The sequence below is a fragment of the Callospermophilus lateralis genome, chromosome 14 (genome assembly GCF_048772815.1).
Source record: "Callospermophilus lateralis isolate mCalLat2 chromosome 14, mCalLat2.hap1, whole genome shotgun sequence".
Lineage (NCBI taxonomy): Eukaryota > Metazoa > Chordata > Mammalia > Rodentia > Sciuridae > Callospermophilus > Callospermophilus lateralis.
The window spans coordinates 24,716,451-24,741,223 of NC_135318.1; the positions used below are offsets into that span (position 1 = coordinate 24,716,451).

Genomic DNA, 24,773 nt, shown 5'->3' on the forward strand with positions numbered 1-24,773 from the left:
TGTAGTAGTAGGGATAGAACCAAGGACCTTGTGCATGCTAGGCAAATATTCTACCACTGAATGCAGCATCAGGCCCGATTCTAGTGTTTTAAACCAAGCTTATGTGTACAGTTGATTTCTTTCTTTTTTCTTTTAATATACATTTTTTAGTTGTAAATAGATCTTTTATTTTATTTATTTGTTTATATGCGGTGCTGAGGGTTGAACTCAGGGCCTCACACATGCTAGGCAAGTGCTCTACCACTGAGCCACAACCCCAGCCCCAACAGTTGATTTCTTTCATAGTCAGTTTTTTTTTTTTTTTTTTGATTTAAACCTAAAATAAGGGTTTTAGAAATTTAAAAAAAAAAATTTTTTTAAGTTGTTGATAGAACATTATTTTTATTTATATATGTGGTGCTGAGAAACGAGCCCAGTGCCTCACACATGCTAGGGAAGTACTCTACCACTGAGTCACTACTCCAGCCTGGTTTTAGAAAATTTTTGAATACGACATGACAAAGCTAATTTTACTTATTTTTGCTTGCTTTTATTTGTTTATAGTTATTTTGAATTGATTTTATATGTTAAGATGAGTGCTTCAGACTGTTTCTGAGTGTATCATTTGGTTAATTATATATATTTTTGTCAATTGTTCTCTTTTTTTCATAGGAGCCAGGAGATTTGTGACCTTGGATTTTGGAAGACCTATACTTTTGACAGATGTATTGATTCCTACTTGTGGAGACTTGGCCTCCTTATCAATTGATATTTGGACATTAGGAGAAGAGGTGGATGGAAGGCGATTGGTAGTGGCAACTGATATAAGCACTCATTCACTAATTCTTCATGACCTAATACCACCTCCTGTATGCAGATTCATGAAGGTAAAGAGTTTTAAGACAGTAGATTTATGTGTTTTCCACTTATCTAACAAATACTAAGACATATAGTTAAAAAGTGTAACTATGTCTTTTATTTATGTATGTGTGTATGTGTTTATTTTTGTAATACTGGGGATTGAACCTAGGACCTCAAATATCCTAGACGATGACTTCTCCACTGAGCTATGTCCCCAGCCATTTTTATTTTGATTTTGTTGCAGGTTTTGCCAAGTTTGCCTGACTGATCTTGAAATTGCAGTCCTCCTATCTCTACCTCCTGAGTAGCTGGGATTATAGGCATTTGCTTGGCTAACTATCTTTGAAAATATTCAGCCCCTTTGTTTTTGTTTTTGTTTTTTTTTAATCATGACTGTGTATGTATTTTTATAATTTTTCATTTTAGATAACTGTCATTGGACGCTATGGAAGTACAAATGCCAGAGCCAAAATCCCTTTAGGATTTTACTATGGTCATACCTATATCTTGCCTTGGGAAAGTGAACTTAAGTTAATGCATGATCCTCTAAGGGGAGAGGGAGAATCTGCAAACCAGCCAGACATCGACCAGCATTTAACAATGATGGTTGCTTTACAAGAGGATATACAGTGCAGGTGAGGAGAAAATAGCAAACATTTTAATCTATTCTTTTTTTTTTTTTTATTGGTTGTTCAAAACATTACAAAGCTCTTGACATATTTCATACATTAGATTCAAGTGGGTTATGAACTCCCATTTTTACCCCAAATACAGATTGCAGAATCACATTGGTTACACATCCACATTTTTACATAATGCCCTATTAGTAACTGTTGTATTCTGCTACCTTTCCTATCCTCTACTATCCCCCTTCCCATTTTAATCTATTCAAACTGCAGATTTTATAGAATGTCTTATTTATGTTTCCACCAAGAAATGTCTTTTTATAGGTGTATAGAAAAGAGCAAAAGGAAACAGGACATTAACACTTTACAGAAATACTCAATTTGCCCTGAAAATATTGTGATTAAATAATTGACTCCATTTGTTAATACTTACCAATGGAGTAATTCTTTTTAAATAGTTGGGTTTTAACATGTTTTAAAAATGTAATTCTTAGTGTGTACATTTATAAATCAAGAGAACATTGCAGGAATTATTTTGTTCATTTATTTTTTACTTATAGATATAACTTAGCTTGTCATCGTCTGGAAACTCTTTTGCAAAGTATCGATCTTCCTCCTCTCAACAGTGCTAACAATGCACAGTACTTTTTGCGAAAACCGGACAAGGCAGTCGAGGAAGATAGTAGAGTTTTTTCTGCTTATCAGGATTGTATTCAGCTACAGCTTCAACTAAATTTGGCTCATAATGCAGTGCAGAGGCTCAAAGTAGCTATAGGTGCAAGTCGGAAGACATTGAATGAAACATCAAATCCAGAAGACTTAATTCAGATGTCTTCCACAGAGCAGTTACGTACTATCATCAGATATTTATTGGACACTTTGCTCAGCCTTCTTCACTCTTCCAATGGTTTGTATTTGGCTCATCTATTTTAAAGGCTGGGAACGTGTTTGATGTAATTTTGTTGCATGTTTTAGGAAATATATTAATTTGAATATTTGTGAAATATCTGTTTAGAATCACCCATTTGTGTTTCCCTTATTTAAATTATTTTTGTTTTGTAGTGCTCAGGATTAAACCTAGGCCTTACATATGCTGGGCAAGTACTCTTCCACTGAGCTACATGCTCAACCCCACTTAATTTTTTTATTTGATTTTTTTTTGTTTGTTTTTTTTTTCTGTTGTTGTACATGCATTGAGTTACTGGCAAAAAGGTTTTCATAAATTGCTAATCTAATATAGAACTGTTATTTTGTAGCCAGGAACTATTTTTGACATTCTATACCACATACCCTATATAGCAATCTGATAAACCCAACTGCAAAGCCAAGAAATATAATTGACTTAGGTGCTGTTTTTTCTCCTCTCCAAATATTTGACAATATATATAAGGTATAAATAAAGAACAAAATAAATAGAATATAATTTTCTACTGTTTGCTAGTAAAGAAGAAAGCGTATGTTGTTATACCAATTTTGATATTATACCATACACTTAATTAGGAAATTGTGCTGTTTTCTCTCTTGTAATAGGGCACTCTGTTCCTGCAGTTTTACAGAGCACATTTCATGCCCAGGCCTGTGAAGAGCTCTTTAAACACTTGTGCATCAGTGGAACCCCAAAGATACGGTTACACACTGGTCTTCTTCTTGTTCAACTGTGTGGTGGTGAAAGATGGTGGGGTCAGTTTCTTTCTAATGTTCTTCAGGAATTGTACAATTCAGAACAACTTCTCATCTTCCCCCAAGATAGGTAGGTTTAAAAATTTTGGTGGTATTTGTTCTTAGTGATTTATAATTCTGACATTCATTGGTTAGATTCTGAAATCTTTTTTATGTGGATGGCAAGTGTGGAGAAAGGGAAGCAGGTTTCTTCAAGGATTTGGGATTGCCCAGTGAAAGATACCAGCACAGGTAGTTTATTGAAGAAGATTATATGTGATTTAACCACAACTATACTCTTCTTCTTTTTTTTTTTTTTTTTTTCTCACTTGAACCGGTGGCATTCATAGATCTAAGTTTCTAAGTATTTCCTCATTTGGCGGGTACAGTGGATTGAACTCAGGGGCACTCAACTATTGAGCCACATCCCCAGCCCTATTTTGTATTTTATTTAGTGACAGTGTCTCACTTTTGCTGAGACTGTCTCAGCAAAAGACTGATCCTACTTTCTTAGTCTCCTGAGCTTCTGGTATTACAGACTTGTGCCACTGTGCCTGGCTATATTTTCTATATTATGTTATTTTTGTATAGTAGATAAAGTTAACTGAGTCTAAGTGCCTGATTTCTCATGAATAATGTTATATGGGCTGGGGGTGTAGCTCAGTGATAGTGTGCTTGCCTAGCACACATGAGGCACTGGTTTGATGCTCAGCACCGCATAAAAACTAAAAATAAAATAAAGATACTGTGTCCATGTACAACCAAAAAAAAAAAGTTATAAAATATAACCAATAACTAGAAAGAAAGCTCATTGTAATGTACATATCCAGATATAGATCTTTCTTACCAATGTAAGTTCATTGTTTTTTTAAATTTTTTATTCTAATTTGTTATATATGGAAGCAGAATGCATTACAATTCGTATTACATATATAGAGCATAATTTTTCATATCTCTGCTTGTATACAAGGTATATTCACACCATTTGTGTCTTCTTCTTACATGTACTTAGGGTAGTGATGTCCATCTCATTCCATCATCTTTTTTTAACCCCCTTTCCCCCTCCCTCCCCTCCCTCCACTTTCCCCTCTCTAGAGTTTGTCTAATATTCCCCTGCTCCCCCTCCCAACCCCACTATGAATCAGCCTCCTTATATCAGGGAAAACATTTGGCAATTGTTTTTTTGGGATTGGTTAACTTCACTTAGCATTATATTCTCCAACTCCATCCATTTACCTGCAAATGCCATGATTTTATTCTCTTTTATTGCTGAGTAATATTCCATTGTATGTATGTATGTGTATATATATATATATATATATATATATATATATATATATATATATATATATATATCACATTTTCTTTATCCATTTATCTACTGGAGGGCATCTAGGTTGCTTTCACAGTTTATTGTGAATTTGCTGCTCTAAACATTGATGTGGCTGTGTCCCCGTAGTTCCTTTGGGTATAGACCAAGGAGTGGGATAGCTGGGTCAAATGGTGGTTCCATTCCCAGTTTTCCAAGGAATCTCCATACTGCTTTCTATATTGGCTACACCAGTTTGCAGTTCACCAGTAATGTATGAGTGTTCCTTTTACCCCACATCCTCACCAATACTTATTGTTGTTTGTATTCTTAATAGCTGCCATGCGGACTGGAGTGAGATGGTATTTTAGAGTAGTTTTGATTTGCATTTCTCTAATTGCTGGAGATGTTGAACATTTTTTCATATTTTTGTTGACTGATTGTATATCTTCTATGAAGTGTCTGTTCAGGTCCTTCTTCATATACCCTGGAGATTAGTGCTCTATCTGATGTGCAAGTGGTAAAAATTCTTACCTAGGTTTAAATTGGTTTGTTTTTGCTTCACTGGAGATTGAACTAAGTTGAACTTGGTGATTCTCCTGTAGTGGCCTCTAGAGTCCTGGGATTACAGGTATGCACCAGTTTGCCTGCCTAATGAGATAGCTTTGAAGATGCAAATGCTGTTAGTGTTCTATTAAGTTTAAATGTAAATTATTTTCTAAATTGAACAGTTAAATTGCAAGTACTGTCATTCTTCTTCTTTCTATTTTTTTTGGGGGGTACCAGGGATTGAACCCAGGATTGAACCAGGATTGAACCACCAAGCCACATCCTCAGCCCTTTTTTATATTTTATTTAGAGACAGGGTCTCACTGTATTGGTAAGTGCCTCAATAATCTGCTCAGACTGGCTTCAAATTCACTATCCCTCTGCATCAGCCTTCCAAGTTGCTGGGATTACAGGTGTGGACCACCATGCCTGGCCTATCATTATTCTGTTTAAATGTGAATTATTTAAATGTGAATTATTATTTATTATTTTTTTAAAATTTGTTTTAGCTGTACATGGACACAGTTTTAGCTATACATGGACCTTTATTTTATTTACTTGTTTTTATATGGTGCTGAAGATTCAACCTAGTGCCTCACAAATGCTAGGCAAACACTCTACCACAGAGCTACCCCAGCCTGTTCATTACTTTTTAAATGGAGCAATTAAATTAGTTCTCACTGGGTATTCTCTTTGTATCTCTCTTTTAGGGTCTTCATGCTACTTTCCTGTATTGGTCAAAGATCACTTAGTAATAGTGGAGTATTAGAAAGCTTACTTAACCTCTTGGATAATTTATTGTCACCTCTTCAGCCGGAGTTACCCATGCTTAGGAGGACAGAAGGTATTAAAATAAAGTATCTATCTTTAGTAAAAATATAAGGTTCCTATAAATACGCTTTTTAAAGATATTTATTATAAAATATTTTAATATCCATTGCAGCACACTTTTAATATTTTTATAATGTAGAATTTCTGGAATGAGCTATCTTCATGTGATTGATTGCCATGTAATTATTACTTTAGAAATCTGTTATTTTTTTCATTATTTGATCTTTGAACTTTAAAATGGTTGTAATTTTTTTTTTTTTTTGTAAATACTGTCATCACTAAAATCAAGGTCCTTTATCTAAGTTTAATCTTCACAAAGATATAATTGTTCTCCTGGTTAATCATGAGTGTTATATGAATAAGAAAATTGTTTTAGGAATAAAAATTTTAGAACATACTTTGGTACTATGTGAATTATAAATTGAATCAGATGTTTTATTTTAGTTACCTGTGGCCCTTGTAGTTTGTTATTCTACTTGATAAATTATTTTTTTGGTGAACTCTGGTTAGACTTTATTTTCATACCAGGAAATACCTGTGCTTTATTAGATTTGATGTTCCATTCAATTTGTGGCCACAGATGTTTGGTTTGGGGGAATACTACATGTAAATATTAGTGTTGGTAATGATATGATATGTTTTGACTTTATAAAATGTTTAATTCATTGTGTTATGTAATTTCAGTAGGACTCTTATATTCACCTGAATTTTTACTCACCTCCCCGCATTTCTGTTTAGGAGTACTAGATATTCCAATGATCAGTTGGGTTGTTATGCTGGTGTCCAGGTTGCTGGATTATGTGGCAACTGTTGAAGATGAAGCAGCAGCTGCAAAGAAACCTTTGAATGGTAAAGACAGGGAGAGGTTTCTGACAGGTATCAGAAGTTTATAATAATATGTTGGTGGGGATTTTGAGTGACTCCGCAGTTGTTCCAGAACTGGCTATTGGCCTGGAAATACCAGATGTATGTAATTTATGTAAAACATGAGTTAACTCTACCAGGAACCTATTTCAAGGTAGAATTTACTTTTGATGGAAAAGTTTCTTTGGGCATGTGTCTATAACCATGTGTTTCACAAAGTTTTCCCCACCATGCTCCTTTAAACATTCTATAGGGCTGGGGTTGTGGCTCAGAGGTAGAGCACTTGCCTACCATGCATGAGGCACTCAGTTCGATCCTCAGCACCACATAAAAGTAAAATATATTGTTATAACTAAAAATAAATATTAAAAAAGCACTTTATAATAACATACATAAAAGTGAGGCATGAAAGCAAAATTTGTGAAGAGTTCTGTTTTTTGTTTTTTTTTTAAATAAATGTTATTTTTAGTATAGTATTTTACCCTGTTTACCATTATGGAGTCTATTAGTTAATTACAAATGACTTTGGTTGAAATCCCCAATTTATAAAATGTGTAATCTTTGTTTATAGGCTGAAGGCACAAAATTATTTAAAAATTAAAGAAAATATTTTCTTCCCTTTAGTCTGACTACCACAGATTTTCATAAATAATTTGAAACAATTAAATCTAATATGTAAACACAGAAATTAAAGTCCATAAATTTTGGACATCTCCACATTGTCAGTATTAGAAAGTTCCCTTAAGATATTTTATATCCAAGTTAATTGTTTATACATATTATGTTTTGAAAGATGAAAGTGAATCTGTACACGGAATTTGCTCCATATTGATTTAAAAAAATAATAATGTATTTCCATGAGTCAGTTTACTCATTGATTAGGATAGGGATTAAAAAAAAATACAATTCAAGTACATATAGCTACAATGTAAAGTTGGAATATCATAGAATATAGTATTGAACAACTTCATTTTATTTATATTGTTCAGTATGGGAACATTGGTGGAAGAGTAGGGTTAGATGAATTTTAATGAAGAGTTGTTAGATGGATAGTGGAAAACAAAATTTTTATGTTAAACATATAGTAAAGAATTTCATGGGTAAAGTGTGTTATTGGGCCTGTTTTCTTTTTTTAACTACCTCATTTTGGCAGTCATTAAGTAAATTGTTGAGCACCTCTTTTTAGTCTCTGCATAGAAGCATATGTTTTTTGAGTATTTGTTGTTAGATCTTAATGAAATAATAAAAGCTGTGTTGTAAATGAGGTTATTGTTGTGGTTTGGATATAAGGTGTCTCCTAAAAGCTCCTGTGATAAGTATAATCTTAACCATTGTGGAGGAATGTGGCTGTTATTCTAAAAGAAAGCTTGAGGACAGAACTCTGGTCTTAAAGTCATTTCTGGTGTAGATTAAAGTAGTGACAATCATTGAATCTTTTTCAGATCATCTAAGAATGACGGGGGTGGTTGCTCAGTGGTAGAGTGCTTGCCTAGCATATGTGAGGCACTGGGTTCAATTCTCACCACTGCATACAAATAAATACATCAGTAAAAAGAATGACTTTATAATGGTTTCCTTAATTTTCTTTAAAATTGCTTTGTCATGTTTTTTCATTTATAACTGTGTTTTTTGTTTTCTGGGTATGAAAGTACTTTAAAAATCACACTTGATCAAATTATTAACAGGCTTTTTTCTCCCCTTCTAGGTAACCAGTGGAGTTTTATTAACAATAATCTGCATACTCAGAGTTTAAATAGGTCTTCCAAGGGCAGCAGTAGCCTTGATAGATTATATTCCAGAAAGATCAGAAAACAGCTTGTTCATCATAAACAGGTAACTGTATTTTTATTAATTTTAATATTTGAGAGAATTATAATTTTGAAGGTTGCATATGGCATATGTGCCATCAAATGTTACTTATATATTTAACCAGCTATATAGCTTGGGGAGATTTAATACTTTGGAAACCTTATTTGTAAAATGGCAATAGATTTTTGGTGATGTTCTTTAAACTGTTTACTTCTTTACTTTCTATTACTACCACTCCAAATGAGTTTACTGTTATGGTTTGGATATGAGGTGTCCCCTAAAAGCTACTGTGTTAAAGTAGGAATGTTTAGAGGTAAAGTGATTGGATTATGAGAGCTGTAACTCTAGGCAGGTAGGATGTGGCTAGAGTAGGTAGGCTAGTGGTAGCATGCCTGGAAATGCATCTTCCTATGCTCTTCTTTGCTGATGTGAGGTGAACAGCTTCCCTGAAGGAAAATTTCTTGAAGGAAATTTCCAGAAAAGCAAAGCTAAGAACTCTTAGACAATAAAAATTTTCTGCCATTCAAAATATCTATTATCTTATACAAGTCAACTAATACTATGATATTAGTTGACTTGTATAAGAAAGTCTCCTAGTTACTTCCCTTCTAAATGTAAGGGACTGATGGTTTTAATTTTTACTTTGTTTGTGGTACTGAGGATGGAACTCTGAGGTACTACCACTGAGCTACTTCCGCAGCCATTTTCTTTTTTAATTTTTTTTTTTAAGTTCTAGATGGACACAATACCTTTATTTTGTTTGTTTATTTACTTATTTATTTTTTATGTGGTGCTGAGGATCAAACCCAGTGCCTCACACGTGTGAGGCAAACGCTCTACCACTGAGCCACAACCCCAGCTCTACCCCAACATTTTCATTTTTTACTTTGAGACAGGGTCTTCCTAAAGGTGTCTTCAGATGCACCATCCTCCTGCCTCCTCGTCCTGAGTAGCTGGGTTTATAAGCATGTGCCACCCACTTCAGCATAACTAATGAGTCTTTAGTGAGAGATTTTGAAATCAGGATTTGGAAATGAAGTTTTTGGAGGGACTAAATAGTAAAATTTTATTACTACATTATTCAAGGAATTTTTTATTCCATTAGTTTGTATGAATTCCTAAGAAGTATATAAATAATAATAATTTACTTGTCTTTAATGTTGTTTTTCTTTTTTATTTGTACATTATAGTTGTACATACCGGTGTGTTTTGTTGTTACATACTAGTACATACAAAACAATGTAACAATATAATTTGGCCAATATCCTTCCCCTAATGTTTTTTTTTGTTTGTTTTTTTTTTTTTTTTTTTTTTTTTGGTGTGTGTGTGTGTAGCAGGGATTGAACTCAGGGGCACTTGACCACTGAGCCACATCCCCAACCCCATTTTGTATTTTATTTAGAGACAGGGTTGCTTAGGGCCTTCATCTTGCTGAGGCTGGCTTTCAACTGCTAATCCTCCTGCCTCAGCCTCCCAAGCCGCTGGGATCCCCTAATGTTTTTAAGACTAAGTTGTTGTTTACTTGTATTTTAAAGCAACTTAACCTACTGAAAGCAAAACAGAAGGCGTTGGTGGAACAGATGGAGAAAGAAAAAATACAAAGTAATAAGGGATCATCATATAAACTCCTAGTAGAACAAGCAAAACTAAAGCAGGCTACTTCAAAGGTATGGGTATATTTTTTAATTATCTTAGAAAAGCTGCTTTTTTTTTATTTTTAAGCATCTTAAGTTATTTTATTAAGTATCTTTAGGAATGATCAGAAAATTTAAATATGTTGTTTTGCTTATCAAAAAAAAATATCAATCTAGTCAACTTTTTTTTGGTGAGGTAGACTTTAAATCAAGGAAATGTTTTGTAACCTGTTCTAGTTTATTTCTTCAAAGTGGATTAAAATTTAATAAACTGAATATAAAGAAAGCAGTGAAATGTATAGTTTTGCTCATGTGGCATTGATGTTGTTGGTTTTTTCTGTTCTATAATACAAAAAATACTGGATGATTACAAATACCTTTTGACTAATTTTAAAAATAAAAAATGTAAAGTGAAAATTTTTGGCATCTCAAAGAAATTTTTAGTATGTTATTGTAAGATTTTCATTGCTAGGTTTAAAATTGAAGTTTCTTTTGGATCCGGTTGTGCACAGGTTTCAAATATAGCCTATATATGTCCTTGAAGGTGAAAATGAAGTTGTGGTAGTTTTTTAATAAAATGAAACATAGTCACTTGTATGTGTATATGTGTGTGTGTGTGTGTGTGTGTGTGTGTGTGTGAATATATGTGTGTACATAAACTGTAGTAGTCACATTTGTATATTGTGTTTTTATAAATATGCTTATTCCACTCAGTCTTGGAATGACTTGAACCACCCAGCCTGTATACATCACACTTAGGATATTTTAGTGATACTAATTAAAGATGTTAGGTTTGCCATTATATATTTCTCTGGCCTTTTTGTAGAATTTCACTTTTCCGAATATATATTGGTCAATACAGTTTTTAATAATCTTACTTTTTTAAGCTTATGGTTTAATCTAAAAATTTTATTCACTGTAAGTTGTGTGTTGAGTAATATTTTCATAAATGTATACTGAAACTTTTTCATTAAATAAACATTGATTTAAATACTGTAAATTTCTGTATACAGCACTTTAAGGATTTAATTCGTTTGCGCCGGACAGCAGAATGGTCTCGTTCTAACTTAGATACAGAAGTTACTACAACAAAAGAAAGTCCAGAGATAGAACCACTTCCATTTACTCTTGCCCATGAACGTTGCATCTCAGTAGTCCAAAAACTCGTTTTGTTTCTCCTCTCCATGGACTTTACATGTCATGCAGATCTCTTATTATTTGTCTGTAAGGTAAGTAAACTATTATGCGTAATTTATAAATCTAGACTTTAAAGGGTAAGAAAAAGAACTTCAGAAGTACACAGTTTTTATTTGGTTTTGATTAAGATAAAATAGTAGTTCATCTTTTGGTGTTTTTTTTTTTTTGCAGTTACTTAAGTTTTTTTTTATTGTGCATTGAAAGATTTAAATTTTTTTATTTATTTCTAGAGAAATCTAATATAATATAAATTTTAATCTATTTAAAAGTCAAGTGTTTCAAATGTGGGTAATTTGGGTATGTCTATTTCAACTTAACCTTTCTTAAGTTAAATTATGAAATATACAGATAAGTGTCACATGATATTAATGAAAGACTTTCAAAGTTATGATTGTTTTCCTGTAGCATGTTCACTATTTATAGATGTTATTCTTAACTGTTCCACCCAGATTTAAAACTAGATTTAACACTGCACTGATGAAATTACATTATTTTTGCTAGGCACTGTAGTGCATGCCTGTAATCCCAGCAACTTGGGAGGCCGAGGCAGGAAAATCTCAAGTTTGAGGCCAGTCTGAGCAATTTAAAGAGACCCTGTCTCAAAATAAGATAAAAAATGAAGATGAGGATAACTCTGTGGTAAAATGTCTTTGTGTCATGTGTTTGGTCCTGGGTTCATTTCCCAGCATTACCAAAAAACAAAAAGAAAAAAACAAAACCAAAGAAGATTACTTTCTTCCATATTTCATCTCAAGTAATTACTTAGATACCAGAATCATACTTATTATTGTAAATCATTAGTGTAGTGCCAAACCTATTGATAGATTTCTATTATTTTTGGAAAAATGTATAATTTTTATATTGTTTTAAAATGTATTCTAGGTTCTTGCACGCATTGCAAATGCCACAAGACCAACCATTCATTTGTGTGAAATTGTGAATGAACCACAACTGGAAAGACTGCTGTTGCTTTTGGTTGGAACTGACTTCAATAGAGGAGATATATCTTGGGGTGGTGCTTGGGCTCAGTATTCCTTAACTTGTATGCTACAGGATATTTTGGCAGGTTTGTAAGGATTTATTTTTCCTTGGGTATGTCAGAATTAACTTGTCATTGCTTGACTAATTACTCGTTAAAGGAAATTGTAATCTCTTAAAAGCATAAAATTCTCTTTAATGTCAAGCAGTAGCAACCATTTAAAATTAATTTTCTACTTGATTAATGTTGACAGTTTTGATAAATCTGTCTTTCGAGAGGAGTTAGTTTGTTTAAGTGCATGAATATTGAAACTAATCTGCTTTGTTAATAACATTGGTGTGCTTCTTACTAGTTATTTATGTGACTTTAAGAAATCACTATGCCTGAGCTTCTTCATTTGTAAAATAAGGATATTAAAAATACCTTTCCTTATAAGCTTGTTTTGATGACTAAGTAAGTTAACATCTGAAAGTGATTATAATAACTCCTTGTTGATTTTGAATATTGTGCGTTTTTCCCTACTAGTTATTTGTTTTAGGCATTTGTAGGTACTGCAATGAGTTTTAGCATTCTTTAGGTAGGTGAGAACTCATTTGCCGTATTTTCTTTTCTAGTTGGTAGAGTATATGTGTGTTTCTGAACACTGGAAGGAAAAATATAATGGTTCAATATATTTTAGAAGACTGTGTCTAGGTTATTAAAATGGTTAGGATTATCTTCTTAAATGCAGGAGAATTGTTGGCACCAGTAGCTGCAGAAGCCATGGAAGAAGGAGCAGTGGGTGATGATGTAGGTGCAACAGCTGGTGACTCTGACGACTCCCTTCAGCCGTCTTCAGTTCAGTTGCTGGAAACTATAGATGAACCTTTGACACATGATTTAACAGGTACATTAAAAATTTTTTTTAAAAAATATTCTTTAGTATTTTTTACAAATTGAGTACATTTCAAAATAAAGAATGCTATGAAGTATAAAATGGGTTTTTACGTTTTCTTTTGAGGTTTTTGACCTTATATAATAATGTAAGATATTTTTCCAGTAAACATATTTTGCCTTGTTTCTGGGTGTGAGTGTTAATTACAACAAAGTACTATCATTTTATAATATCCTAATTACTCTGATATAGTCTGATTTGTATCTGTAGAAGTTTCAATAAAAATGTGGGGAATATTTAATGACTTCTCTCTCCCTCTTTTTTTGGGGGTGGGGGAGTGTGTGGGGATATGGAAGATTGAACCCAGCTGTGCTTAACTACTGAGCCCATCCCTTTTTATTTTTTATTTTGAGACGGTCTTTCTATGTTGCTTAGAGCCTCACTAATTTGCTGAGGCTAGACTTATTCTTGCAGTCCTCCTGCCTCAGCCTCCTGAGTTGCTGGGATTACCGGTGTGCTTCACCACACCTGGCTATGACTATTTTTTTTAAATGATTTTTTTTTTTTTTAAGTTGTAGATGGACACAGTACCTTTTATTTAATTTATTTGTTTTTATTTGTGCTAAGGTTTGAACCCAGGGTCTCACACATGCGAGGCGAATGCTATACCACTGAGCTACAAACTCAGCCAGCTATGACTATTTTTAATAGCAAAGTTTATGCAACTTGATTCAACAACAGCTAATATTGTGGTATTTTCTCTAGGAAATCAAGTATCATACTAGTAGTGTTTTTTATTTTGTTCTGTGAAGTAATACCTTTATGTACTGATTAATAATTAAGTGTAAAAGTTTAGATTTTTAATCTTTTAAAATCTTTTAGCATGTGTCTGTTATATGTAGACAAAATATTTTTTTTCTGCAACTAAAAGCAATATGTTGGCTAAATTTCATGTTAAATATAATACAGTAATTTTCAATTATTTGAAGGCACACCCCCCCTCTCTTCTTTGGAAAAAGATAAGGAAATTGACCTTGAGTTACTTCAAGATCTAATGGAAGTTGACATTGATCCTCTAGATATTGATTTAGAAAAGGATCCCCTTGCAGCCAAAGTTTTTAAGGTATGCTCTATTACAATATTGTATGTAATCAAAATACTCATATACATTTTTAGATTACCAATTACTTCAAAGAAGAAAATATACAAAATTATTACCAAGTGAATCCCATTTATTCAGTATATGTAAAATTCATTAAATTGCTACAGTACTATAGGCATTTTTTGAAAGAACCTCATGGAATAGTATGAGGGAAACTTACACCATTTTTGTTGATGTAGCCATTAATAATTATTATAAGTATCATTAATAAGCATTTAGAAATTGAGTTAAGGTTTATCAGCCTTTTAGGCAGCCAATAGTCTTTATCTAAACTGAACTTCTTTTAGGTTAATCTTCTATGTTAGCCTCCCCTTTTCCTAAAGAAGATACACCTTTAATACTTTGTAGTGGTATTGTTCTTTTGGTTCGTTAGATTTTGTTAAGGATTCTAGTTTACTTTCAGTTTCTAAGCAAATGGGGTATTTTTAGATTTTTCAAAAAATGAAAAGGCTATCATTGAAACATTCTTGCAAATCGTTAATATTCTAAATGGGTGAAAATTTAAAGGATGTGAAGAATGTTTATTGTGTAGTACTGTTTTAGTTTACAGTAGAAAAACAAACATAAACCACAACTTCTTTTCCATTTTTTTTAAGCCAATAAGCAGTACATGGTATGATTACTGGGGTGCTGATTATTGTACCTACAATTATAATCCTTACATCGGAGGTTTGGGAATCCCTGTAGCAAAGCCACCAGCAAACACAGAAAAGAATGGATCACAAACAGTTAGTGTTTCAGTATCTCAGGGTAAGTGTTTATATGTGACTATTTTGAGGTATATACTATTCTTAAAGCAAGTACTAAATTTATATATATTTTGTCTCCTGAGAATTTGAGCCTGAGTGTATAATAGGTTTGGTATCAAAGTTGTACCATAGAGTGTCATTCAGAGCTTCCTGTTCTTTTCTATCATAAAGTTTAGAGGAGCTTTCATTCAGTGATGGTCCATCTGTTTCTCAAAATAATACTGAGCAAAAATTATTTGTGGGTTGTATGAGACTGACAATGATTTTAAATAATTGTGCTTTGTTTTGCTTTATTGTCTTTTTAATAATAAATTTTTATGTATAAAAAATCCCACATTGAATACTAGTTTTTCACTTTACTAGTCATGTACAATGTAACATTTAAAATTTTCAATAAAATATCTTAAAAATGGAAATAATTACAGATTTGAAAATGTTTGAAACAAGTAAAATTCAGAGCATGTTTGTTATCCTGAACCAGTTGAGTGTAAGCTGCCAATCCAATTTTTTGTTTTAAAAGCTAGACATTCTTTAATATGAGCGCATCAAAGAAGCATATTCCATCAGAATCAGAATATTAATATTACTATTACCTTATACTGAGAGGCCATTCAGATTTTAACAGTTGTCAGAATAATGCCCTTTATGTAGAAGGACCCAGTGAAAATCATGCTTTGCATTCTAGTTGTCAGATCTTCAGTCTGAGATGGTTTCTCATTGTTGACCTTCATGACCTTGAACCTTTTGCAGATTACAGACTAGTTATTTATAGAACATCCCTCAATTTAGATTTGTTGCTATTTTCTCATAATTAGATTGAAGTCATGAATCTTGGTAGAACTATCACAGCAATAATAGTCATTTTTGTTTGCTGTATCCTTGTATGTGACCCATGATTTTGATTTGTTTTACTTATTATGCTGTTACATTTAATCACTTAATGGGGCTGGTGATATAGCTCAATTGGTACAGTGCTTGCCTTGCATGCACAAGGCCCTGGGTTCAAACCCCATTACTACCAAAGGAAAAAAAAATTTAATCACTTGATTAAGGAGGTGTCCACCGGGCTTCTTCTTTTGGAGTTGCATTTTTCTCCTTTGTAAAAAAATTTTTTAACACAGTTATAATTTCTTATTACAATATGTTACTGGTTTGCTTTTATTGTGGTAAAATGTAAATAACATAAAATTTATTATTTTAATCATTTTTTAAAATGTATTAGTTTAAGATTCATTAAATATATTCAATGTTATCTTTATGTAATTTGATCTTCAAGTTGTCTTACATTTGACCAGTAGGATCTCCTTCAATCTGGTCTCTTGGACCATTTTTAAAATTTTAGTTATAGATGGACACATACCTTTGTCTCATTCATTCATTCATATGTGGTGCTGAGGATTGAAGCTAGTGCCTCTCACGTGTCAGGCAAGCGCACTACCACTGAGCTACAACCCCAACTCTTTCTTGACCTTTTTGACGTGCTCTTAGCAGTCTTTGAGCACTTCTTGTTCTCTAACAAAATGAGATACCCGCAGCTCATTGTTTAGTGTATTTTCCCTAGTTGGGAATTAGCCACTTATATAAATAATATGGTATTCAGATCTATTCAAAGCAGAATATTGTTTAAAAAAAAAGATTTGAATGCAAGATGTACTTGTTAGTTTTGTTGTCTATTTCCATGCTGTCTTGCTGAACAAAGCTAGGGGATGTGTGTGTGTTTCTATACATATGTCTTAGATATATTGAAAGTGGTTGAGTTCACATTGGTGTATCTGGTTATAGTATAGTTCTGTTCATTTAAGTTTTCTCCCTTCCCATATTTACACTCCTTTTTTTTTCTGAGCGAAAAACCTGACTATCATTTTCCTTAAAATATTTGCTTCTACTATTATTATTTATTTAATTAGTCTATCTCTCTCTCTTTTTTTTTTTGTAGTATTTTGGATTGAACTTGGGGTTCTTTGCCATTGATCTCACCTCTATGCCCTTTATATTTTAGTTCTTTATTTTGTTAGAGGATCTTGTCAAGTTGTTAAGGCTTACCTCAGACTTGGGGATCCTCTTGCTTCAGTTTCCTGAGTAGTTGGGATTTCAGTCTTGTACCACTATGCCCACCTCAATCTCTTCTCTTTAACCACATTTTTACAGATGGTCTTCCAGCTCTGCCTCTGATAATGCATGCCAAGCTGTACTTGTCTAACGGTATACACATCATTTCCCGAGTTTGGATTTTGACTTTTTTTTTGTAGGAGGTAGGATTTAAGTAATAATGATGATCAATTAGGCTTCTTTTTACTTGCTTTTTGTAGCCCTAGATGCTCGCCTAGAAGTTGGACTTGAACAGCAAGCAGAACTTATGTTAAAAATGATGTCCACTCTGGAAGCAGATTCCATTTTACAAGCATTAACAAATACGTCTCCAACATGTAAGTAAAATGACAATTTTTAGACAATTATAAGGAGTGATTCGTCTTGATTATTTACAGGCGCATTCTACAAGGACAAATGTCAAAATTCCATGTCTAAAGGAGCTTATCAGCAATACCCTGCCTCAAAGTAAAAACAAAAAGGGGTGGAGATAAAGTTCAATAGTAGAGCATCTCTGGGCTCAATCCCCAGTCCCTACAAAATACAAATAAGAATGGAGTTTTTTGTTTTTTTTTTTTAATTTTGTGTTGATGGACCTTTATTTTATTCATTTATTTATATGTGATGCTGAGAATTGAACCCAGTGCATCACACATGTGAGGCAGGCACTCTACCACTGAGCCCCAGGCCCAAGAGTGGAGTTTTTAATAAAAACATCTTTATCATCCTCAAAGACTAGGATGGAATGTATAGGTAGCATGGCATCCAAATGGGCCTTATAACTGAATTCCATAATTGAGAAGATTTAGTAGTTATCCTGCACACAAGTGTGTATCTTTTTAGTATAATCATATTCTAAATATATGAACAAAAACTTCTAAGTGTCCCTATATTTTTCTGATCCCCATGATTAAATTCTCAATTTGTTTGGCCTGCTGACACACATTTGAAATGCCCAGTTACTTGGGAGGCTGAGGTAGGAGGATCACAAGTTTGAGACCAGCCTGGGATAATTTACCAAAAAAGAAAAAGAAGGAAAGGTTATCAGTAAATAATTTATTTGGTATGTAGCCTTAACATCAGAATTTTGCTTTTTGCCTATGTGATTCTAATAATCCATCAGTGTCTAGAATCACGCCAGGCATGTCTATAATCTTAGCTGGTTGGGAACCTGAGGCAGAAGGATTACAGAATTGAAGCTAGCCTAGGAAGTTTAGGGATACCCTGTCTCAAAATAATAAAATCAGATAAGATTCTTCTTTCTTTCTTTCCCTTTCGTCTTTTATTAATTAGCAAAAACTGTTACAGAGTATGTTCTTTTCCTTTATTGAATGAGTCCTGTATATTTGGGAGCTTCTCTTGTTGGTGACTATCTTTTTTACCTTCAAACAATGTTAAAAATTAAATTTTTCAGATACTAACATATAACTTTAAACCATTTTACAGAATGCAGGTTAAAAAACTTACTTTTACCTACGCATACATATAAGTAATGAGTTAGTGTGTGTGTTCTGAAACTTTGTTTATAACATCATACTTCTGTTTGATTTTCAGTATCTCAGTCTCCCACTGGAACAGATGATTCACTTCTAGGAGGTTTACAAACAGCAAACCAAACCAGCCAGCTTATTATACAGTTATCATCTGTACCAATGTTAAATGTTTGTTTCAACAAACTTTTTTCCATGCTTCAAGTCCATCATGTTCAGGTATGACTTTGGGAGAAAATGATATTTTAACATATTATTGGGAGCCTCTGAAATGGTGAAACTAACTGTAAAGTTCATTTGCAACTTGATGGTGATTATTAATTATACTCAATTGGGACAATATTGGAAATGCTTTAATTATCACAGGTCCTCCTTAAAGGAACAATTTTTAATTTTCATGATTTTAAGCCTTAGTTTCTACCACATATTGTATAAAACCCATCAATTTAGTAACTTGAATCACCTCTTTTAACTTAGAAAAACATTTATATGATGTAAATGGTAAATTTTAACTAAGTTAAATTTTGTTCTGGAATTTTAAGATGTACTTGCTTGTCACATGAAGTAACTGGGGGAAATATTTAATTGAAAAATTTCTTTATTCATGACAAGATTCTAAGCAGTAAGATTTTTGTTGAAATACGTTTTATAATATGTACTTTTTTCCCTCTGTCAATTTTCATTCATTTTCAGTTGGAGTCACTTCTCCAGTTGTGGCTCACATTGAGCCTGAATTCTAGCTCATCTGGAAATAAAGAGACTGGAGCAGACATTTTTTTATATAATGCTAATCGAATACCTGTCATTTCATTAAATCAAGGTAAGATTTATTTGTAGAAAAAACCCTAATAGGTATAAATAAAATAGCTAAATAGTAATAATTGGGTTAAATGTACCTAAAATGTACCAGTTTCTATGCATGTATAACAAATTTGTAATGAGAACATGTTATTTTAAGTGCTGCAGACTAATCTCTACCCTTGCTGGGAAATGTTATTGATTCTCAAAGTTTTAGGTGTATTTAATTCGGAACTGTATTTGTGTGTTCCAAGGACAGTAGTTAATGAGCTAATTTTAAAAAATAATCTTATTTGTTAGTTCGTTCTTTTGGTTTTTAATTCTTAGTAAATATTCAGTTTTTCTGAGTAAAATTTTTTTCTTTCCTCTTTTGTATGTAGCCTCAATAACTAGCTTTCTCACAGTGCTAGCGTGGTATCCCAATACTTTGCTCCGGACATGGTGCCTTGTTCTCCATAGCCTAACACTCATGACAAACATGCAGCTTAATTGTAAGTTCAGAAACTTATTAACGTAATTTCTGATGTACATTTTAATATGCTTATTATCGAATTCTTAATATATTTTTACCAGAAGTGATGTGGTTGTGTAAGTAATTGAAGTCCTTTCAATTACATTGTATTCAATCTGTAAGTTATAATAAGAGGATGGATTTCAATCTCTATTTGAGAAAGACTTCATTAAATTGAGAGTTCTGTCACTTTGATAAAGCTGTTATTTGAATCATTGTTTAACATCAAAGTGCTCTTCTATTTTCTTGTTTAGAATATATTATCCAAACATGAGATAAAAATATTGCTATCTGATAAACAAAGATGTTGTATTCTGCTCAAGAGAATCAGTGGGTTGCCTATTCATTAGTTAGTTGTATGTAACATGCAAAAAGGAATAGTTTTGGCCTCAGTTTATCTTAGAAAACTGAGTTATAGTTTATCTGAAAAGCTAAGGAAAAATAGTTCCTAAAAATAGACTTCTAACATAATGGTAAGGTGTTAGTTGTTTGTTTTTCACTTGACTGTATTCATAGTCAGAAGAATGAGGGAGGAGATAATGTGATAGATGAAAATAAAGAATGAAATCCAGGTCTATCAATAGTGTGTATAGGTTGGAACTCTTTTAATAAACTTGTAATTACTAGCAATATGTAAGTTTTCTTTGAACTAAAAGATGTTTATATATATATTGGAAATTGTTGTTTTGTAGTCAGTTTATTAAGATTAATTATTATTATTATTTTTTAATAGCTGGTTCCAGCAGTGGGATTGGAACTCAGGAGAGTACTGCTCATTTGTTGGTTTCAGATCCAAACCTCATTCATGTATTAGTGAAATTTCTTTCTGGTACCAGTCCACACGGAACAAATCAACATAGTCCACAGGTAATAAAACTTAATTAGTGATGTGCCCAGACTATTCAATAAATAATATTTTTGAAGTAAAACTATAAAATTTTCATCATTAAAAAATTAAGTAATAGCCCTTGTATGTTAGTGTAATAAATAATTTTGTATTATTTATAAAGTAGCTATATAGAAACTGGACAACAGTTGGTAGGTTGTTATCAAAGAACATTGAATTTTTTTTTTAATGTAGAGTATGTGTTTGGCATTGATTTTGTATAATTTAGGTTTATAATTTAATGTAATTACAAAGCCAAGAAAACACTTAAAATTTTTGAATGAAGATTAAAGAATTCATTTTTTGTGAGTTCTGCTTTTAGGATTGATAGTCAGAGTTGGTCAGTAAGTTTTCTTGTAAACTCAGCACCCTGTGAGGCTGAGGCAGGAGGATTATGAGTTCACAGCCAGCCTCAGTAACTTAGGGAGGTGCTAAGCAACTCAGTGAGATCTGGTGTCTAAATAAAATATTGAAAAGTGCCTGGGTTGTGGCTCAGTGGTTAAGTCTCCCTGGGTTCGCTTCCTGGTAACACCCCCAAAACCCCCCCCCCAAAGATTAATAGCGCAGACATTTTATATTATTTATTGTATTTGGATAGCAAAAAAACAACAAAATATTGCTTAGAATTCAACATTTTGTGTTTAATTATCAACTGAATTTCTTCTTGTATTATACTGCTTCTAGTTTAAATATCTTGTATAAAATATCTTTAGTATTCATAAATATTTTTAATGGAGGTTTTCCAAGGTTTCTTTCAATTCATTATTTTTGATTCTTTTAAAAATTCTTATCTGCCATTAAACAAGTTCTAATTTTGTTGCATAGTCCATAATAGTCTCAGTCCTTCTGTTATTTCATTTGTTCAATAAGTGTTCAATAGGTTTCTCTGTACTAGGCCTAGGTACTGTTCTCAATATTAGTGATGAAGGTATTTACCAAGACAGAGTCTCTGCCTTCATCAACTTTAAATTTTGGTGGATACTTTCAGTGAATATTTTGACATTGAAAATTTAATTTTATGGTCATAGTAAAGAGTCAAGTAAAAAGGAGGGAAGAAACTGATTGGGACAGAATTTTGGTAGGGACAGACATGTTCCTGAGAGATAACTATGTGTAAAGATGAATTAATTTGAGATCACTAATTCCAATTTCATTATATTAAATGTGAAAAAACGTACATCTGCTATACTGCCCCAAATTATATAGCTTGTTAGTAGTAGGGCTAGGTACCAGGGTGCCTGTCCTCACCCAATAAGGCAGAGTAAATTATTAAGAATAAGCTTTCTTTATGATGATATCTTATATCTTGGTTTTATGTAGGAAGTTTGTTAAGAGTAGAATTTCTTGGTCCATTATTAATAATTAAATTGATTTAATTTAGTTTGCAGGATGATATTGCATTTTATTTTTCTAAAATTTCAGAGTTTTATGATTTATTCTTCAAACCTAATTAGTTGTTATATATAAACCACGATGAAAAAATCTATTAATGCCAGCTGCTCAGCTGAGGTGGGAGGATTTTGAGTTCAAAGCACAGCCCTAAGCAACTCAGTGAGACCCTGTCACTAAGTAAAATATGAAAAAGGCCTGGGGTTGTGGTTCAGTGGAAAAGAAAAGAAAAGGCTTTTGTTAATCATTACTATAATTTGCCATTTATAATAAATAAACTAAGACCTAAAATGTCAGTTTCCTCTGCCACTGTTAATATTTTTGTTCTTTCTTATATGGAAATTATAACAGTGCAACTTTTGACTTTATATCCTATGCCATTATAGTGACTGCTTCTATAAATAATAATAGTGAGCTGTTTTTAGTGGAAATGCATTTCTCTTCAGGTTGGTCCAACAGCTACACAAGCTATGCAAGAATTTCTTACCCGATTACAAGTGCATCTATCTTCAACATGTCCTCAGATATTCAGTGAATTTTTGCTCAAGCTGATTCATATACTTTCAACAGAAAGGTAAATTTCAATGTACTCTTGTTGTCTCAATACAGAAGTCACCTGTAATCTTCCAGATATACTTTACTTTAATGTTTGTTAGGAATTTATCTGAGAATGAATTGGCAGAACAGTAGGTATTTAGGAGTGTGTGTCGGGGGGAGTTCTTTGGTATGTTTCCAGATTCACTTCCATTTTGTTTCATTAAGGCCCTTTTAAATCCCTCAGCTGTCTAATAAGGAAGGAGTATTTAGTGCCTGAAAATTTGCCTGCTTTTAATGGTTACATAGATTAGTCATAAATTTTTTTAAATTTTTTTTTTTTAGTTGTAGATGGACACAATACCTTTAGTTTATTTACTTATTTTTACGTGGTGCTGAGGATTGAACCCAGTTCCTCACATATGCAAGCACTCTACCAATGAACTACAAACCCAGCCCAGTCATTATAAATCTTATAGGTAAAATTTATTTTGCGACTATTTGAAATTATTCTGGAAAACAGAAATAAAGCTACCATTGAATTTATATATCATAAGAAAACCTGGAGAGGATAGCTTACAAAAGAAAATATTGTTCATTAATAATCTCATATAGAAATACTAAATATTTATTAACATAATCAGGCAGGGGGCTGGGGTTGTGGCTCAGAGTTAGAGCTCCACCTAGCCCATGCGAGGCCCTGGGTTCGTACTTCAGCATCTTTATTTATTTATATAAATAATTTTATTAAAATCTTAATAAAATTATTTATATATATAAATGAAAGTATTGTGTCCAACTACATCTAAAAAATAAATATTTCAGAAAAACACATAATCAGGCAATGTTTTAGATGGATAAATTGGGCTGGGGATGTGGCTCAAATGGTAGTGTGTGAGCCTAGCATGCGTGAGGCACTGGGTTCGATTCTCAGCACCACATAGAAACAAAATAAAGATATTGTGTTCACCTAAAAAAAACTAAAAATTAAATATTTAGATGGAAAAATTGCAACAGTGATGGGTTTGTTCTGATAATGTATGAATGCTTCAAGAGCATATGTGACACTAATAAAATCTTTTCCATCATTATATAAAACATTCCATAAAATCCAACATTATTTTCTCAAAAAAATCTTTTAATAGGCTATAAACAGTATTATCTTATTTCCAGTTACAAAAAAATACATGAAAAAACATCCGGCATATTTGAGTTTTTTTAAAATTAATTACCATTTTTGTGTCATGAAGAAGTCAAGGTGGATATGATGGTGCATCCCTGTAATCCCACCTACTTGGGATGCTGAGGCAGGAGGAATGCAAAATTAAGGTCAGCATGGGCAACTTAGTGAGATCCTGTATCAAAATGAAATTTTAAAAGGGCTAGGGGGGCTGGGGTTATGGCTCAGTGGTAGAAGGTTGCCTAGTATGTGTGAGGCCCTGGATTTGATCCTCAGCACCACATATAAATAAACAAAATAAAGATATTATGTCCATCTGCAACTAAAAAAATTAAAAAAAAAAAAAAGGCTATGGATGTAGCTCAATGGTATAGCACTTGCCTATTGTGTGTGAGGCCTTGGATTTGATCCCCAGTAACGTAAAACAAGCAGGAAAAGGTGAAGATGTGTCATTTAACTTTATTCTTAAGTACAAGTGCATGTAAACGTGTGTGTGTGTGTCCGTGTCCATATATACATACACGTAATTTTCAAAGTGTTTAAAAACATTTGTGTATTACGTGAACCTTTAAACATTAATGTTAAAATTTAACATAAAAATGAACAATTTGTAATAACCTGTTTTTTAAAAAACAGTGAAATTTCTGACACAGTGGTTTTCTTTCCTTTTATAACTTTGTTTTGAAAAATTTGTTTAGTTGTAGATGGATACAATACTTCTATTTTATTTATTCATTTTTGGGAGGAAGGGTACTAGGGATTGAACTCTGGGGCACTCAACCACCAAGCCACATCCCCAGCCCAATTTTGTGTTT

The 24,773-nt window shown here is 32.7% G+C and overlaps 1 protein-coding gene across 8 annotated transcripts in view; it reads left to right on the forward strand.

Annotated features, from left to right (window-relative positions):
- Window positions 1-24,773, forward strand: part of Birc6 (baculoviral IAP repeat containing 6) — a 212,639-nt gene that overhangs the window by 95,112 nt on the left and 92,754 nt on the right. For 6 of the 8 annotated variants that reach the window (XR_013088669.1, XM_076833780.1, XM_076833783.1 and 3 more), the window contains 19 exons: window positions 652-866; window positions 1,267-1,475; window positions 2,027-2,373; window positions 2,997-3,216; window positions 5,694-5,827; window positions 6,553-6,690; window positions 8,384-8,511; window positions 10,023-10,154; window positions 11,135-11,350; window positions 12,201-12,384; window positions 13,028-13,183; window positions 14,161-14,294; window positions 14,930-15,083; window positions 17,392-17,508; window positions 18,725-18,879; window positions 19,354-19,480; window positions 19,839-19,949; window positions 20,703-20,836; window positions 22,691-22,818. Coding sequence is in view for 7 of the 8 variants with exons in the window: in XM_076833780.1 (XP_076689895.1) it covers window positions 652-866; window positions 1,267-1,475; window positions 2,027-2,373; window positions 2,997-3,216; window positions 5,694-5,827; window positions 6,553-6,690; window positions 8,384-8,511; window positions 10,023-10,154; window positions 11,135-11,350; window positions 12,201-12,384; window positions 13,028-13,183; window positions 14,161-14,294; window positions 14,930-15,083; window positions 17,392-17,508; window positions 18,725-18,879; window positions 19,354-19,480; window positions 19,839-19,949; window positions 20,703-20,836; window positions 22,691-22,818 (3,139 nt within the window). In the remaining variant the exon portion in view is untranslated. The remainder of the gene's footprint in view (window positions 1-651; window positions 867-1,266; window positions 1,476-2,026; window positions 2,374-2,996; window positions 3,217-5,693; window positions 5,828-6,552; window positions 6,691-8,383; window positions 8,512-10,022; window positions 10,155-11,134; window positions 11,351-12,200; window positions 12,385-13,027; window positions 13,184-14,160; window positions 14,295-14,929; window positions 15,084-17,391; window positions 17,509-18,724; window positions 18,880-19,353; window positions 19,481-19,838; window positions 19,950-20,702; window positions 20,837-22,690; window positions 22,819-24,773) is intronic. The other 2 variants (XM_076833781.1, XM_076833782.1) reach the window with 1 other exon arrangement.